Source organism: Plectropomus leopardus, chromosome 11, assembly GCF_026936395.1.
Source record: "Plectropomus leopardus strain MGB_pleo_1.0 chromosome 11, ASM2693639v1, whole genome shotgun sequence".
NCBI lineage: Eukaryota > Metazoa > Chordata > Actinopteri > Perciformes > Serranidae > Plectropomus > Plectropomus leopardus.
In genome coordinates this window covers 1,637,855-1,655,020 of record NC_142186.1, presented here as the reverse complement: position 1 = coordinate 1,655,020, position 17,166 = coordinate 1,637,855, and the positions used below count along the sequence as shown (strand labels likewise).

The 17,166-nt window shown below is 39.0% G+C and overlaps 2 protein-coding genes across 3 annotated transcripts; one reads left to right on the top strand and one right to left on the bottom strand.

Annotated features, from left to right (window-relative positions):
- The first annotated feature begins 5,291 nt into the window (after window positions 1–5,291).
- LOC121945347 (methyltransferase-like protein 27) lies at window positions 5,292–8,063 on the top strand. Its single transcript, XM_042489476.2, has 5 exons — window positions 5,292–5,408; window positions 5,787–5,915; window positions 6,179–6,314; window positions 6,972–7,064; window positions 7,305–8,063. Exons 1-5 carry the CDS (start codon window positions 5,292–5,294, stop codon window positions 7,532–7,534), a joined length of 705 nt encoding a protein of 234 aa, XP_042345410.2. The 3' UTR covers window positions 7,535–8,063.
- A 1,753-nt stretch (window positions 8,064–9,816) lies between these two features.
- Window positions 9,817–17,166, bottom strand: rrp15 (ribosomal RNA processing 15 homolog). Of its 2 annotated transcripts, none has more exons than XM_042490300.2 (5): window positions 17,055–17,166; window positions 14,975–15,306; window positions 13,796–13,893; window positions 13,520–13,709; window positions 9,817–10,791 (listed from the first exon to the last, which is right to left on the bottom strand). In XM_042490300.2, exons 1-5 carry the CDS (start codon window positions 17,104–17,106, stop codon window positions 10,642–10,644), a joined length of 822 nt encoding a protein of 273 aa, XP_042346234.1. In that variant the 5' UTR covers window positions 17,107–17,166; the 3' UTR covers window positions 9,817–10,641. The 2 variants fall into 2 exon arrangements, with proteins under 2 accessions (XP_042346234.1, XP_087941073.1); XM_088084947.1 differs by having other exon boundaries at window positions 14,975–15,309; window positions 17,055–17,109.

Below are 17,166 nucleotides of genomic sequence, written 5' to 3'. Positions count from 1 at the left end.
TGTTGGCCTAAAATCTTTAACATATATATATATATATATATATATATTGTGATGGCCAATTGTTTTTCCTCATGGACTGCCTCTGGTGGAGATGTATTTTTGTTCATCATTTTGCCTGCTAAATGGCAGTAAAATAAAAAAAAAAAAAGTGTTTATCATTGCCTCTTTAATGTCCATTTAAGTCAATTCCATGTCAGTTTTTTTTTTCTCTTCAAAACAAAGACTTTGGGAAAATAATAACCTAATTCATATATCACTCTTAAAAAATTTTGCAAAGTGCGTCAAAAATTAAAACATAAAACATCAAAACAACTCTTCAAAAGACATACATGTAAACAACATATTGTGCATTGTTTTATTTTAGTGCACTGGTACATGAATGGAACTTAAATAAATAGTGATGGTTCAGGAGCTGGTGAAAGAGTGCAGAGAAGCTGCCTGCTGCAACACTGACCTCTGCAGAAGGAGGGGCTTGATCAGTGTTGTCCCTGCATGCCTCCTGCACAGGCTCCTCTATGTCCCCAACTCCCAAACATATATTACAGAGTGCAGTGCAGCTGTAATAACGGCAGGAAAAAATGTAGGGTCAAGCTTTAGCATGATGATCATTACGGCGCTCCTGGACCCTGGACTGTAGTGGCTCCCTGTAGGGTGTCAAGATAGTGATTGGCATTTCAATGCAGGGATATTCTCCGTCTCCTGCAGTGAAGTGACCTGCAGGCAGGTACAGGCGGCTTGTAAATAGTGGACTGCTCTTCTGGACTCTAGTATCGTGCACAGGTCAAGAGTAACTAGTGAAAGTGTCCAAAAACTTTCCCTCACTGTCACATACAGCTTGTAGCTGGATAGAATGAAACAACTTCCTGTTGACATAATCCCAGGAGGCAGGAGCTGTGGATGCCTTAATTCTAATGTAGCATCCAGTGATAGCACCCACACATCTATTGAAGGCCTCAAGAGCAGCAAAGCCTTCTCCTACTGCCTTCAGCTCATGAGGCTTTGATAACTGTATACAGGGCTTTCTCTTCTCCACTAATTTCTAATCTTGTGTACAGCCAGGAAGATGCGTGTTTTGGGCACATCAAAAGCACAGGACACCACACAATATGATGCCCCATGGGCTAGCCAGGACATGAAGATTAAAATCTCACACTGAGGTTCCATGACTTTTCTCTATGTCAAGTATCTGCATCCACTTGTTGATGGCATCATGAGACAGTGTAAAATCTCTTTTGACGTCGTCATGGCCATCGAGATAGATCTTCAATATTGGAACAGATGTCTTCATCACCACATATTTAACAAGTCTGGAGGACTAAAATCAAAAGAATGAGAATCATGTAGGACATGCTAACCAGCACAGACATGCTTTCCTCTCATTTGAAAATTAAGCCTTAGGGTGTTTTCACACAGGCATTGCTTAGGTCGGCCCAATAGAACTTTGGGCCCAAGTGCAGTGCAAGAGTGCTGGGCCAGTGTGAACACAGCAGTCACTCCGGTGCGGACCAGAAGAGTCTGTTTGTGGTGTAAAAGCGCCCGACCTTAATCTGACCCATCTGGTGTACTATGTGGTTTACTCCACAAGTTTGAGCTAAAAAAGGTCCGTAGTTAATAAGCTTCTCCTCCTGAACTGTCTTAAAATGGGCATTCGGCGTCTCCAGTGCATCAACACAATATTTTCAAGTCGCAGCCGTGCTTCACTTTCAAACTGTATCGTTTGTCGAGGATGGTTCATACAAATGATAACGAATGCAATGACCAGCACCAGGAACAACACGCCTAGCTGTTGTGGCTCCATTGTGCACATTTATTGCTCTTTACTTCTCAGCATTTCTTTTTCTGATCGGGACTCAGGAGTCATGGAAACACGACGCCCCACCTTTGTGAGGCCTTTGGACCAGAGTAAAAACAAAGGTGTGTAAAAGGGAGCCATACTAGCTAAAAAATAAAACAATGTATGATTTTCGCATCTGGTGCGTACCAAGGGAGCACACTACCATATGTGAAAGCTACCTTAACCTAAGCCTACTCCAGTTTAAAAACATGACTTTACTATCTGAAATGCTTTCCAGTGCTTATATATCTTACAGGGTTGTATAGGAAGGCTTACATGTGTATGATTTAATCATTTAGCTGATAGGCTATCCTGTTGAGAAAATGTCATTGATAGCTGATATTCTGGTGATAAGTTATATGTGTGATTGCAATTAATATTGTGGTTTCTTTTTCCCAACATAATTTATAAACACATAAAAAAAATAAATTACTGTTTTACAAGTCATCACAAATCTGTCGCAATATAATGACATTCATGATACAGATCACAGACATAACTTTTTATATCACAAACTAATGCAGCTATTGTTACAAAGTTCCTGCGTATTTCAGATATCTGCAGAGAACGTCTTTTTCTCATTGAAATGAGCCTGTGGATATTGTTAATGATTAGTAGAAAGCATAAGAGAACTAATCCTGCAACTGCTGGTCGATCCATGATAGTTTGGGCTGAAAGTGAGAGAGAATGTGTGTTTATTTAATAGGTAATGGGTTTAACATAAAATGTATGACATTTATAAGGTTGGATCAAGTAAGTCAAAATAAATGAGTTTGTCCATGTGCGAACAGACCACTCAGGGTCCGTTCAAAATCACATATTAACATACTGTAATGAACTTTGTTGTTTATATTTTGTCTTAAAAGCGGTACAATGCTGCCACCACCTTCATTACCAGGTCTGGTCCAGTTTCAGAGGAAAGATTCACCAAAACTGAACTTTTTTGGAACTTTTACTGAAAATAAATGAATTCATTAATCTGACACCCAAAAGGAAGGAGCCCTTCATTTTCCTTAAAATGGACTTAACTCATTTAAAGACAAAGACAAAAAAAGTCCTAACGAGACAACATAGGCTAACAAGACTTTGGAAAAAGTGCTAAAAATTATATAATTCTGTAACATATTTTTGAATCTGTAATTCTGATAGTTGTAAATACAGGTTTTCCCTACCATTTTTCTTTTTTCCCTAGCTTTTTTAAAAAAAATACTTTTCTAAATCTAGTAGTAGGCCTAGTTTTTTGCAGTTTGTGAAAAGTCTCCTACCAAGTTACTCATTTTTCATTCACCAATTTGCTCAGGGTTCAAAGGGTTAAATGCTCGGAAAAGGCCTCTGAAAGCAGCACAAGAGAAGTGATGTGGCTCGAGGTTTCAAGGGTTAAATTAACATTAGGTTTTATTCCCTGAAGGATGTCCCAGCTGTTAGTGTGTTTGCTTTTCTGCTTAAGTTGTTTAGTTATTGTAACAGTCTGTCAGTGAGACAACATTAGTGTTGGTGCAGCAGAAGCTCCAGGTGCTTTTCAGCCCCACCCACCTCACTGACCATCAGTAACAGAAACTTTGGTGGAGACCGGAGGGACATCAAGGCGACGCTCACTACTGTTATTTTCCAGATGATCTTGCCATCTAAATTTCACACGGCAGTAATGGAAAGGACCAGAAGGACCATCTGTCTTGCAGCTCTTGTTTTGAATGAGCTGAAATTTTGCTGAAACCTCATGTGAGCTATTAACATTAAGAGGTTTATGAATTAATTTAGGTCAATTAATTAATCACTGATGTGAATAAGTGCCAAATAGAGAGGTAATTCCTCAAACAGAAGACACAAATTAAGTTCGAAAAGTAAACTATGTCAGCATGTGTGTTGTCAAGCAGGAATACCAAGTAAAGTCTATCTGCAAGAGACAAAATATATGGCAGCAATATAGAATAATATAGAAAGCCTGAGAGCCATACTGCATAATACTTTAATAGGCTTTAGCTCATTTTTATATTTGAATCGTTGCCTATCACCCAAATTTCTTTTTCTTTATGTAAAAAAATACATTTTCATCATACACTGATGCATAAAAAAGCATTAGAATACAGGAAATGAAGTGTTCAGATCCCAGACCCCCTGCTTAAGTGTGTCCCTACCCATGTTGAAGTCACTTTGCCCCTGGACATACAGCCCCTTAAGACATTTCAGCCAGCCAATCAGGATAATCAGGACAATCAGCAGACCTTTATGTGACCACTATCACTGCTCTCACACTCACTCCTGCCTCTCCACCTGAACACATCTGTACACAGGTGAGTACAACACAACCTCTTGTATCCAAAGACTTTTCAAAAAACATGGATTAAAAAAAATATTCAGCAACAACAAAGGTTTAGTTTGATGGATTGATTTTTGTTATCATCAAATCTCATGTTTAACCTCAAACCAACAGCATGTTAGTCCGTTTGACTTCTTGTCTGTGTCTTAAAGCCTGGTTCACACCAATGACTAGTGAGATGAGCTGTAACTCTTACCAGCACGCTGAGCTGAAACATTCCATGTTTTGCCACAAATCATTGGTCTTAACTGAACTTAAGCTCCAGGCCCACTAATTCCTCTCTAAATGGAAATCTTCACAAACACAAATATAGAATTTGATATGTGATTTCCCAAAACAGCTGCAGCCCTGTGTAGGTTTCATCACACAAAGAGGAGGACATAGTGTATTTTGGGGGAATAATTTCTGCAGGAGATTAATCCACATTTGGTGGTAAGTATTTCAGGCAGCAGAATAGTGTGTGCGCCATTGAGTCCAAATAAATTACAGTGTGGTCCACTTATATGTTTTTAACAATGATGGGGCTCTGTGGCACAGAGGAGGGCGATCTATCAGGCTGTAGATACACAAAATACTTTCATTAAATACAGTCAGTGTTGCTTTGAGTCTGAACATACAGACTTAATGACAACAAGGAGATAAACACATCAAATCAGCAGTTCATTTTCTTGTCCCCTGTAACACTTTATTTGCAGTTAGTGGGACATCTCATGCCAAGTTGCTAGTTGCCTTTTTCGCGTGTTTCTGAAAGAAATCAAATCATTTTGCTTGCATTTCAAATGTTTGAAGGCTTGTGAAAGGTGTCTCAAGGGTTAAGCAAGCCTTTTTCTTAGATTTCAAATAACTGATTTGATTCAACTTGATTTAACCATTATCACTAGTATACCATTGCTCAAACAGCTGAATGTTAGACAGTGTGAACAAAGCGTATTTAAAGACTTAAGAATGATGGTTGGTCTTCATCAGCGGAGGGAAGGAAGTGACATTAGAGTCAAGAAAGCCTGAACTCGGAAAACATGTTTGACTGCAGGAAAAAGGTCTGTGCTCTGCATTCCTGTGCTGTCGACTCTACGTCTCCATCTGTCATGTTAAGAACATGTCAAGTGTCTCCCTCTGCAGGTTTAAAGCCGTTTCCTCATCATGTCAAACTGCAGCAGAACTTTAGACGATGTGAGGACCCTCATTCAGTCCAAGGATCGCTCAAGCTCAGAGCAGACAATGAAGTTCTACGACAAGTGGGCAGAGACGTACCAACAGGTCAGTTAACAGGAACTCACCCTCCTTCAGGTCTGGACAAAACGTCAGGGAAACACTAAAAAGTCATCTGTCTTTTGAGTATCAAACACATGATCCTGTAGGTTTTCAAAGTGCCTCTGAAATCATATTTCGGCAGCTACCTCATTACCTCACCTGATCTGATGTCACCACCCAAAATTGTTCTTTTTGGTAAATTAAATTTGTATCTAGATCTGCATCTAGAAAAAAAAAGTCAGTACACATGATGATAAATCTACAGATTTTTCTATATATAAAAGTTAATCATCTGCATAATTAAGCAATGACAGGGACAATTAAAATTCTGAAGATTCTGAAAAGTGTTAGTTCTAAAGATTTAAACACATTTGACATCAACAGGATGTAGAGATGATTCAATACAAAGCGCCAAAAATGGTGGTCAATCTCCTGAATGCCAACTTCACTGGGAGTCATGAGGAGGCTCTGGTTCTGGATGTCGCCTGTGGGTCTGGACTGGTCGCTAAGCTGGTGAGCCAAAAACTTTCCTCTTTTTAGGAGAACCTCAGTGTTCCTGGATGATTCAATTATACTGTAGGGTTATGTTACATTGTCGTCTAGAACAGTCTAAAAGGATGTTGGACAGGCCAAATATGGCACTGATGGTTTTGGGAATCTTCAAGGTTTTTGAAGTGGGCTGTATGAGGAACTTGATGAGCAGTGAAAAGTGTGGCTCTTTAGAGCTTTAAAATTCAGTGTTAATGGTGGTGGTTGTTTTCTTCTTGTGTCCACAGATGTCTGAACTGGGCTTCAGGCACTTTGTGGGAGTGGACTGCAGTGAAGCCATGCTGAAAGAAGCTGATAAGACCGGCCTCTACCGGGAGCTCAAACAGGCCTTGCTGGGAACAGACAAACTGCCTGCACAGAATGGTACACTGCAGTCACTCTTCATATACACTCTGATCTGTCATTTCACAGCTGAACAGGGACAAAAGCCTTCACAGGGGGGCGCCAGAGAGTTGAAGGGGAGGTAAAGAGGTGAATTAGAGCAAAAACTCTCCCTCTTTCTTTTCTCCATAACTCAGTGAAATGTGAACACACACACACACACACTCAAAACACATATTAATGTCATTCAGATCCATCCATCCACTGCTCCACCTTCATGTCCAAATATGGTCACCTCTGTCTCTACAAAACTCAAGGTGGCAATGGCTGAAATGCCGAACTTAAGGCTTCAAAACAGCAGTCCACAATAGATGATGTCACGGTAGCTACATCCATTTTTTCAAACAGTCCACCCAGCCACCCCCTCCCACAATATTGAAATAAAATATTTGTTCTTGCAATTATGCTTTGTTTCATTATCTGATTTTCCCACCACTGCAACAATCCAACTGGGCTCCTTTCATCAAATTGTTGAATAATTAGGGTCACTCGCCATCAAATCAAAAAGATTAGAGATAATGATGTGACTGACTTATAGACATCAAGAAGCTGCATGTGAAATTTAAATCTATTGTCTTTTTACTGCAGCAGCTGTGATCAACCTCTTCACAAATAAAATAACTTTCCCTTTGCTTTCAGATATTTTTGATGTTGTTATGATCGTTGGTGCTTTACTCGAAACTTATGTGCCGGTCAGTGTTGTCAGGGAGCTCTGCCACGCCGCCAAACCAGGTAACCAGCGCTGTTCATGTTTCCTCAAGGGAGCATAAATCAAGATAGACACTGACTATTGTAGTTAGTGGTATAAAAGCATCTGTATAGGAAAGAGAAAACACAAAGTGTTTTTATATGCAGATGCTTTCCTGTTATATGTGCATAACTCCCCAGATTTAGTCTCAAACATCATGTCTGTTCTTATTTGTTGGTGACAAGAGGAATTGAAGTGTATTTTAATGATAAATTTCCCTTTAGGAGGTTATGTTTGCATGTCAAGTGTGGACCATGAGACAGTGTCTGGACACGAATACACTATGTCTTTGGAGAGAGAAATGAAGCTGATGGAGGGGGAGGGACTGTGGACTCCTGTGGACACCAAAGAGATGGACAAATGGCTGATGGACCCTTTCAGTGGTGATGAAAACAAGCAGAATGAGAAATACCTCAGTGGAACCATGTACCTGTACAGGAAGTCTGTTATTTAGGCATAACACACCTTCATACATTCTGTCATCATCCATTCTGTATATTTCTACCAGAGTGTCAGTGAATACACAGAAGTTTATGTGGACATTGTGTCCCTTGTTCTGCTATTTACCCATTGGTCAGTACAATTAAGCTCCAAAGGTCCCGCTCTCAAGTTGTGATTGACTGTTTTTTTCATTGATGATGTCTTTGCCTGGATCCAGACCTGTGAATCCGCCAACTCCACAGAGTTCAGTGGAATGAGTTGACAATTCTGTCTGACATCAAGCAAAATTAGCTTCTTCTGAAAAATAAAAAGGTCCCTTTCACTAAAATAACGGAATTTTTGTGCCTAGTATTAGGTCTGATACCATCTGGCGGACAGCAATGGAAAAAAAACACCATTTGTGCTGTAAATTGAGTTTAATGTGGAAAGTTTGGTTACTTCACTTTAAATAAAAACCATTAAAAAAAGAGGCTAAATGAAGAGTTAATTATTTTGGCCAGACCCCAGTGCAGACAAAGACATGGAAACAGATAGGTTGCAACAAGAAGTTATTTGTTAAACAAAATAAGAACTGACTTAGTCTCAGCAGTGTTTCCTCTAGGATTTTTTTCAGCAGCGGGGACAGGCTCTCCGGGGAGCCATGGCAGCGTAAACAAATGACGCTTTTTAAAGGCTGAATGTAAAAATAAAAAATAATAACAAAAATTCAACAATAAAATAATAAAAACAATAAATAATAATTTCTTGATGGGGCTGTAATCAGTGGCAAAGTTTGCACCCAGGCTCAGAACAATGGATTTTTCTTGGTTTTTTGTAGAACAGCTCTAAGGCTCTGTTGTACGGAAATTCCCCAAGAGGTGGCCCGTTGATGCTCAGCAGCATACATGCTGCAAGGTGATCCCCCTGCAGCCTGTTTCTCAAGTCAGTCTTCACCTACAAATAGAAACAATAATTTTTTTTTTTTTTTTTCCAACCCATTTAGGGTCCCAGCCTGATAGCCTGTGTTTCCCTTTATGTTTTTCTCCTCTCCTCTCATCTCTCTCCTGCACCATCACTTTGCTCTCCTGCTCCTTCACTCGGCACTCCCCCTCCTGCACTCTGCTCTCCTTCACTTTGTTCCACTGCTCCTCCCTGTCTGTTACTTGTCTTATACGATTACATAAAACATTAACGTTAGATAATTTACACTCACGTCACATTTGATTACAAGTGTGAACATAATTTTTTACCTAACCATCATAATTTGAGTCAGTAAAAAGGCTAATGATACCTGACTAGCGCCATCCTCATCAGGTGTCTTTCTCTTCTTTGAAAAATATTTGAACAAGCTCATCTGAAAATGCAGTCAGCGGTTACATCATGGCGTGTATATCGCTTAATGCTATCAATTAGTTTACTCACGTTAGCGACACTGAGTTGAGTTGGCACCGGGCCCAATTAACTTAAGCCACGTAACCTTAGCTGGCCATCAATATTTTGCGAATGTTTATTTAACTAATAAAATCTATTATAAGTTTTCTTAAGCTAATAAGTCTACCTTTTCTCCGGTAAGTTGCACGCTATTTTCAAGCCGACACTCTGACTCTCCGACTTGATGCCTGGATGCGAGTAGCTAATTAACGTCGGCAACAATTAGTTCTGTTGGTGGTATCTACCCCAAAGAGTAGATACGGAGCAAGATAGTTATCCGTCTCAGCACTCGCGACACCCAACGCAGTGCAGGACTGTGCTGTGATGCGGCGGTGGTGTATTTGCAATTTTAAAAAAAACCCAAAAAAAACAAAAAAAAAAACGACATTTGAAGGAGCAGCGGGTAGGATTTAGGAGTGGCGGGCAGCCACTCCTAAATGAGTGTAGAGGAAACACTGCTCAGGGTTTCTAGAGGGGAACAGGGGCTTGGCGGGTTCTGGAGACTTTCATCATATATTGTGGGTAAACACTTAAAAACAAAAATGTCAATAAAAGGGTAAAGTTGAACATGATCCTCACAGCCATTGTTTATTAATTGTATTTCGGTTAAAATAAAAAAAAGAGTTTATATTAAATTTTATGAAACTGGTCACCCATGTACCATGACACAATATATATGCAAAATTTCCCACCATACTGTTGTAAAATCAGCTTGTTAGTTGTCCATTATAGCTATTTGCTAGTTGGCTGTTAGCTTAGCCTAGCAGGCTTAGCTAGCAGGCAACACAGAAAACTAACAACCTATGATCAGTTTTGAAATGCAACTGTAAAAAAAACCTTGAAAAACTGTAGATAAATGTTGAAGTCTACAGAAAGACACAGCACTGAATATAAATTGGCTGTTTATTTGACCAGCACTGTACAAAACATTTTTATTTACAGAGTTTACACCATCAACAAAATGAGAGCAAACTGAGGGCAGGAGATCAACACAGCCAGGAGCTTCTTTAACCCTTTGAAACCTGAGCTACCTGGTTTGATTTCTTTTAAATACATAGGAAGAAGGTGATGGAAAATGAAAGAAGAAATGAATGAAAATAAGCAAAAAAATAGTAAAAAGAAAAGTAAATTACCTAAAATTTACAAACAAAAAACAGAAACAGGAGAAAATAATTTTTAAAAAAACAAACAAGAAAAAAATCCAGGAAAAAAGTTATTAAAAATTATTCTGCAACATCATTTTAAATATTAATTGTATGTTTTTTTCCTAGCTTAAAAAAAAAATCTAAATTAAAAAAAAGTGCAATTTGTGGAAAATTTCTTAACAAGCTGCTCATTGACCTTTTCCCCATGTCTTTAAAGAAAAATCTAACTTCATGAGGTTTAAAGGTTTAAATACTTTTGTGAAATAAATCTATCCCCCCTCCACACACTCAACATCTGTTGCATCCTCGCTCCCCGCTCTCTGTATTACATATTCAACAAATATCAAAATGTGATACACTATAAAAATGTTTTCTTGCATATACAATCAGTAAAGAACTATTTCCATATTTTTTCTATACTTGTGCAGTCTGCAAAAAAATAAGGAGTGGGCGGGGCTCCGGTATGATTTTCCCATGAATTAATTTCCAGCTACTCAGAATGTCCCTGCAGGCATGGCAGCCTGCACAGAGTCCCATCTGTGTGAGTGTGTGTGTGTGTGTGGTGTCAGTCTGAGTCACTTTCCTCCACTCCAACCCCTGCCTGTGAATCAGCCTCCTCTCCGTCACTGACTTTGTCCCAGTCTTTCATTGTGGCTCCCATCATGAAGTCATCTGTGAGGACGCTCCAGGCGGGCTTCTCCTTTACTGCAGCAGCCTGCGCGCACACACACACACACACACACACACACACACACACACACACACACACACACACACACACACACACACACACACACACACACACACACACACACACACACACACACACACACACACACACACACACACACACACACACGGCAACAGTGACACAAAAGAGCACTCAGTAAAAATCACACAGTAATCGATGTTCAAAATAGTTGATTTATTGTGTTATCCCGACTAAAACTGGACTTTAAAACTATATGTAAAAATGTTAGTTTGACTGAAATTTGACTAAATCGAATCTCTCATAACAGACCCAGATAATACGATTGGAAGCACAGTCCCACAACACCGGTAAAAAATTAAGTGATGTCCTGCTGTGGACGGTGCTACAGCAAAAGATATTTTAGCTACTGAAAAAAAATCACTATCAATCAATATCAACACTAAGCATAAACTTATTCTGATATAGATTTTTTTTTTTTGGTTGCTTCAAACAAACGAATGTAGGCAGAGTTTGCTCAGCGCCTTTTGATTATTTGTAGAACCCAACTGATATGTCAGTCAACCGATATTATCAACCAATATGAGCCTTTCACAGACATATCGGAAATATCTGCATCGGCGGATTTTTTTTCCCGATATGCACCAATAAGAAAACGTTTTTTAAAGACCATATAATGCAGAAAATGATGCTTGGGTAGTTAAGAAATAGTCAGCAATTGACTTATACTGAACAGTGTACTGACAAAATTATCTTTTACCATATATATTTACTTTAATAACCTTATAATCACGTTATATTCATGTATAATCTTATATTAACCTTTGAAATAACCTGAAGTGAACTCAAATGAACTTGTGTAAAATCATCTTACTAACTGTCCTTGAAGTTTCATTGATGAGATAAAAACTTGCTGTTGCTGGAAAAAGGAGACAGATGTTCTTTGTTTCAGTATATCTTATCTTAGTGGAGGTAACCTCCCGTATTCTTCTGGCACTGTGTTGTTCAGTTAGAAATATGTGACTGAATGAGATCGTCTTTGTCAGAAAGCTTGCACCTCTTGGTGTTTGTGCTGTCCTTTCAGCTGAAATAGATTTGATTCTGTTAGACTCTCCTCTTATTCTTTTTTATCACTCTAATAAATATACAAAAGACAGCTGCTTTTGTATCGCCATTTATTCCTTCACTTCTCCGCAAGTGCAGTAATTTCCACCAAAAATGGTTTAAAAATCGGTACTGATGTGTATTTAGCTATTTATTGTATTTATTCTTTATTTATGGTCAAAATTAATGGTCAAAAAGTCCATACAGCACTGACGTTTATTTTATTTTTATATTCTTCTTTATATTCCTTTGTTTGTTTGTAATGTTGAATCAGTAAATTGTTAAATAAAAGTTGTTTAAGAAAGCAGCATGATTTCTGTTCAAGAAAGCCATGAGCAACAAAAGAAGAAATGCTCCCCAAAATTAGCAAGACATTAGTAAAAAGTACAATAAAAAATTACCACAAAATTATGAAATCAACAACAACAAAGCAAACCTGAGAAAATGACCTGGGAAAGGTGCCTAAAAATATTAATTCAAAACACATTATTATGATAATTATACAATTTTTCTGTAGCTTTTTTGTTATTTCCCCCAGAGACACTTTTCCCTCGCGTTTTTAAAATAGTACTCCACAATATCAATTTAATAGGCACAACATATCTTTTATAAGATGCACATTTGTGGGTGTTTTATTTCTTTTTAGAGGGAAACATTATTTCACCTTGGTGAGAACCAAATGGGAAAGGTATAAGGGTTGTGAAAAGAGTTTTGTTTTGTTTGTTTATAGTAGCAGCCACAGGATCACAGGGTCACAGGGTCACAGGGTCATAGGGTCACAGGGCAGGAGGAAAACCACAATACAGACAACATGAGCACATATATGATAATGTATGTATATTTTTGTATACTTGAGTATCTTGTTTATGTCTGCTCTTTTATACTGTCCGAAGCCATGTACTGCTGCTTCAACTTGAAAAGTGAAATAAATCTTTAAAAAATTGCCCCCCCCCCCAAAAAAAATAGTATTCTGATTCTACCAATTTGTGAAGTATTTCTTACCAAGTTGCTCATTCCCTTTTCCCAAAGTTTTTGAAAGAAAATGCACCACTTTGCTCTGGGTTCAAGGGTTAAAATACTTGTAAAAAGCATCTGAAAACAGCACAAGAAAAGGGATGTTGTGCCGCGTTTCAAAGGTTTAGGCAGCAGCACAGGCCAAGTAGAGAGACTATTGAAAGGTTCAAGCTTTTGATTTTGTGTTGGTTTATTTTTCTTAATCTTCATCAACGTTTGTGCTAATTCTCCTTAAGATGGTACATCGTTAACACAAGTACTTTTCACCAGTGATTACAAGTAGTGTGCAAATGCTGCTCAAGAAATACAACCTCCGCCTAATGGATGCCTGTAATTTAAGGTCAACTTTTACAAGTCATAACTTTTTGTATGGCCGATCCATCTACTCTACAAATTTGTCCCAAAAGCTATAAAAGTCCACCTGACTAGATTTTCCGCTGTTTCTAATTTTATTAGAAACACATTTTTTAAAATCTCTTCCTATAAACTGTAGCTCTGAATTTGTACAAAAGTTTTAGCGGATCGTTATCTGACCAAACTTATCAAAAGCTTGCTGATGAAACGTGTCACCTTAAAAAAAAAGAGCAAACAGAAGATAAGCCATGACTGATCTTACCATGTCCTGTTCAGTCTTGGTGGTGACTCTGCTGCTTCCCTCTGTGCTTCTCAGCACATCGATGAAGTCTTTCTTGGAGACAGACGAGAGAAGCTTGGCCTTCTTCCTCTCCGAGCCCCCGACTTCCTTCACCTTGTTATCGATAGTCTTCTGGTGTTTCCTCACAGCGTTGAAAAGCTGCACCACCCCTCTGAGGAGGAAAACACACACACGGGCATCAGCACTGAAACCTGTTTCTGAGAATGTTAAACAGCCTCACAGTAAAGATATACAAACCTGGTAGCAATTCTCTGCAGAGCTCTTTCAGCCTCGCGGTCCTTTACAATGTCAGGTTTCTCCCGACACATCATCTCCCACGCTCGCTTCTTGTCGACCTGATGGACACACGTTCAAAACACACGATCACATTTCGCGTCCCAAACCTTTCATACTCGAAAGCATGACACCCAGTTCACATTGGACGCAGAAGCAGTGGATGAGCGTAGCTGAACCTGTTGTTTTGGGTTTTTTTTAGTGCCAGCGGTAACAAGTCAGAGCAGCCACAATGCCTGCATGAGCAGCGCTGCTCAGACACGTCTCAGCTGCCTGTCACATCTAAAGAAACTGTGGCTTGATGATTATTTTCACGTGCTGTGCGTGGCTGTTGACAAAAACAGACTGGTGTGGTGTTCTGATAATCATATTGCCTCCATACCACTTTTTACTGCAGTTTAAAAGTCTCTCTCTGTCACAGAGATGAGAAAATACAAAAGGTGTCTGTTTTACTCAAACTTCCCTACTTGTTTCAAAGTAAAAGTCCTCTGACAACGTACCTATTGACAGAATCCCATCAGTTCTTGACGTAGAGCATTTTATTGTGAAATATTCATAGGACCGTGCTGTTGACAAAGCAGAAGCTGCACAATTTCATAAATAGACTGCAATCTCTGCTCATAAATGTGGAAATACAGAACTCATAGCAGCAGGCAGCCCTGCAGAAGCATCACAGCCACGACGCTGTCAGTGTAAACATCACAAGCGTGGAACATGCTGCAGTTTGGCGAGGCTTCCGTCACGCACTGCTTCTGTGTCCAATGTGAATCCAGCGTTACACAAAACCACCAGTTTGCATCTGTTGCTGCAGCTTGTCCAATATTTCCCCAAAAAAGAAAATTTTGGACCAGCTGAGATTTGTTTTTATAAAATATATATCAACTCATGTGCATCCTATGTAATTGTAATTTTAAAGAAAATATACAAACTCTTATGATTTAAAAAAAATATCGCAACATTGTAGAAAAGCTGCTGTGAATCAGGCATTTCAAGCTGCATCAATCACAAAAACAGTGTTAAAGATTCCAGGTGGAGCAAGCCATGGTATATCAAGTATATCTGATAAATGTCTCATCCCTGTGGGACACACTGAGAGACTCGCCAATAAAGAAAATGAAAGCCGTCCTTCCGTGTGCTCGTTACCTGTTTCTTTCTCTCCAGCTGTTCCTGTCTTTCTTTCTCCTTCTGCTTGTCCAGCTCTTTGTTCTTCACCAGGATGCTATTTTTGCTCTCAGGGGTTTTCTTCCCCAGGATCTTTGCCATGGCCTCAGCCCACCCAGCATTGGCGTTGCCGTCATCTCCCTCCTCATCCGCTCCTCCATCTTCATCCTCTGCCTCCTCCCCATCACTTCCTCCTTCACTGTCTCTGTCGTTTTCTCCTCCATCGCTCGCATCATCATCTGACCTTTCGTCATTGCTGTCTCCGTCAGGATCACTCTGGTCATCGTTGTCCTCAGACTGAGGCTCTGCATCGTCTGCTGATACACACAAACATAAACCAATGAGTGAGTTTACACACACACAATAAGCCCCCTCCCATGAGACCCCACGGCCCCGTGTGAAAAGTCGAATCTATTTTATTGTATTTTATTTTATGTTTAGTGTAAATTCACAACAGAAGTCATCTGTAGACAGTTGCGTTGTCACACTGTTTTGACCACAGAGTGTTGCCGTAGTCAGTGATTACTGCTGTTGCACCAACCTTTCACTGCACTTACTCTGAATGACACTTCTATCATTAGTCCACCACAGCTATGAGATTAGGAACCGGTAGGACAAACAATACTTAATTTTTTAGGTTTTAAAAGCGATATCTGTCTAAAATCTAACTCTGCTTGTCCTGCAGTCAGCTCTTAAAAATGTCACCAGTTGTAAATTGCTTTATTCTGTTTCTTCACCTAAAAGTTTTTGTTTTCAATTCCTGGTTCACATCAAAAAAAATTATAAACGAAGGAAAGGTCATGAGTCAGTGACAGCGTTCAAGGAGCCAGACTGTGTCAGTTCTAATGGAGTCCATGAGGTGAACACGGCAAATCACACTACGTGTGTGTGTGTGTGTGTGTGTGTGTGTGTATACACTGAATATAACTCATCATCTTATTTGATTCAGATTTGACTGAAAAATCTTTCCACAAATTAAAAAACACACATTATGTGATGCTTACTTATGTCACTGGGTGACACACCTATTCACGTAAGTTCTCTTTTTTAGAAAAATCTCATCAATACATAAGCTATGTAATTAGTTAGATACATGAAATGATAAAACAAACAAAGAAGATTTACTCTAAAGCACAATTCAGAGTTAAATTATATGTAAATTAAACACCAGTTAAGCTTTAATTAATAACCCGGGCTATTATTTACTTAAAGCACTGAACTCAACAGACTTATATTTGGGACAGGTGTCTATATGGAATGGGCTTTTAATTCCTTTCACACAAATCTGTTGGAAAGCGAAGTTGGAAAGACATTCATTCATTCATTTATTTAATGAATCCCGGAAAATTGTCAAACAACCAAAATAAAAAAAGTAAAAACAAAACCTAAACATACAAAAAAACAAAAAAGGAAGAAGCTACCTAAAGAAAAAAAACAAACTTAAAAATTAGACGAATTCTGTATAATAATTTTAAATTTATAATTGTGATTATTATGACTATAGTTCACTGGACGTTTTCCTTTTTTTTTTAAATAGATGTATTCATCATTTCATTTTCTTTGTTTGCATCTGTTTACTATGTCAATAATACTGTCTTCTTTGGTGCTCATGGTGTCAGTAAAATTAAATAAATCACTGAATTGTAGAGAATCTTACCAAGCTAACACTGTGTGTAGTATGTCCATATTGACATCAGTTTAAACATATATACATTTTTGGGTCATTTCTTTTTTTACTTACGGCCTTGCTCCCATGTTTTTGAAAGAAATCGAGCCAGTTAGTTCAGGTTTCAAAGAGATAACATTTGTGTGCCAGCAGAATAACTAACCAAAACCGTCCCGGAGCATCCAGCCTTCCATTAAACTAAAGCTGAGCAGCTAGCAGGAGCAGGGATGGTGCTAATGCTAAGCTAGCTCCGGAGCAGAGCTCGCGACACTAAGCAGAGCAGAGGAGGGGACGTAAGCTCCCGTTAGCACGTAGCGTTTATCTGTCACAGTAAACAGCAGTTTAATCATGTTTCTCAGAGGCAACAACAGCGAACTACACAGAAAAATCACTCACCAGACAACTGCACATGTGTTTCTATCAGAGCCGCCATCATGGAGTCACACATGAATGGCTCCGTAGGGTACGAAGTAACAGCAAAGGTTCCGATACTTCTTCTGTGGCATTT

What these genes read in the sequence shown, in the direction of transcription:
- rrp15 (XM_088084947.1), bottom strand. Translation starts at nt 17,106, where the DNA reads ATGTGTGACTCCATGATGGCGGCTCTGATAGAAACACATGTGCAGTTG. An exon ending in AACACATGTGCAGTTGTCTG is followed by an intron (nt 15,310 to 17,054) that starts GTGAGTGATTTT and finishes TGTGTGTATCAG; the next exon opens with CAGACGATGCAGAGCCTCAG. An exon ending in CCAAGACTGAACAGGACATG is followed by an intron (nt 10,792 to 13,519) that starts GTAAGATCAGTC and finishes GTGTGCGCGCAG; the next exon opens with GCTGCTGCAGTAAAGGAGAA.
- LOC121945347 (XM_042489476.2), top strand. Translation starts at nt 5,292, where the DNA reads ATGTCAAACTGCAGCAGAACTTTAGACGATGTGAGGACCCTCATTCAG. An exon ending in CTGGACTGGTCGCTAAGCTG is followed by an intron (nt 5,916 to 6,178) that starts GTGAGCCAAAAA and finishes TTGTGTCCACAG; the next exon opens with ATGTCTGAACTGGGCTTCAG. An exon ending in CAAACTGCCTGCACAGAATG is followed by an intron (nt 6,315 to 6,971) that starts GTACACTGCAGT and finishes CTTTGCTTTCAG; the next exon opens with ATATTTTTGATGTTGTTATG.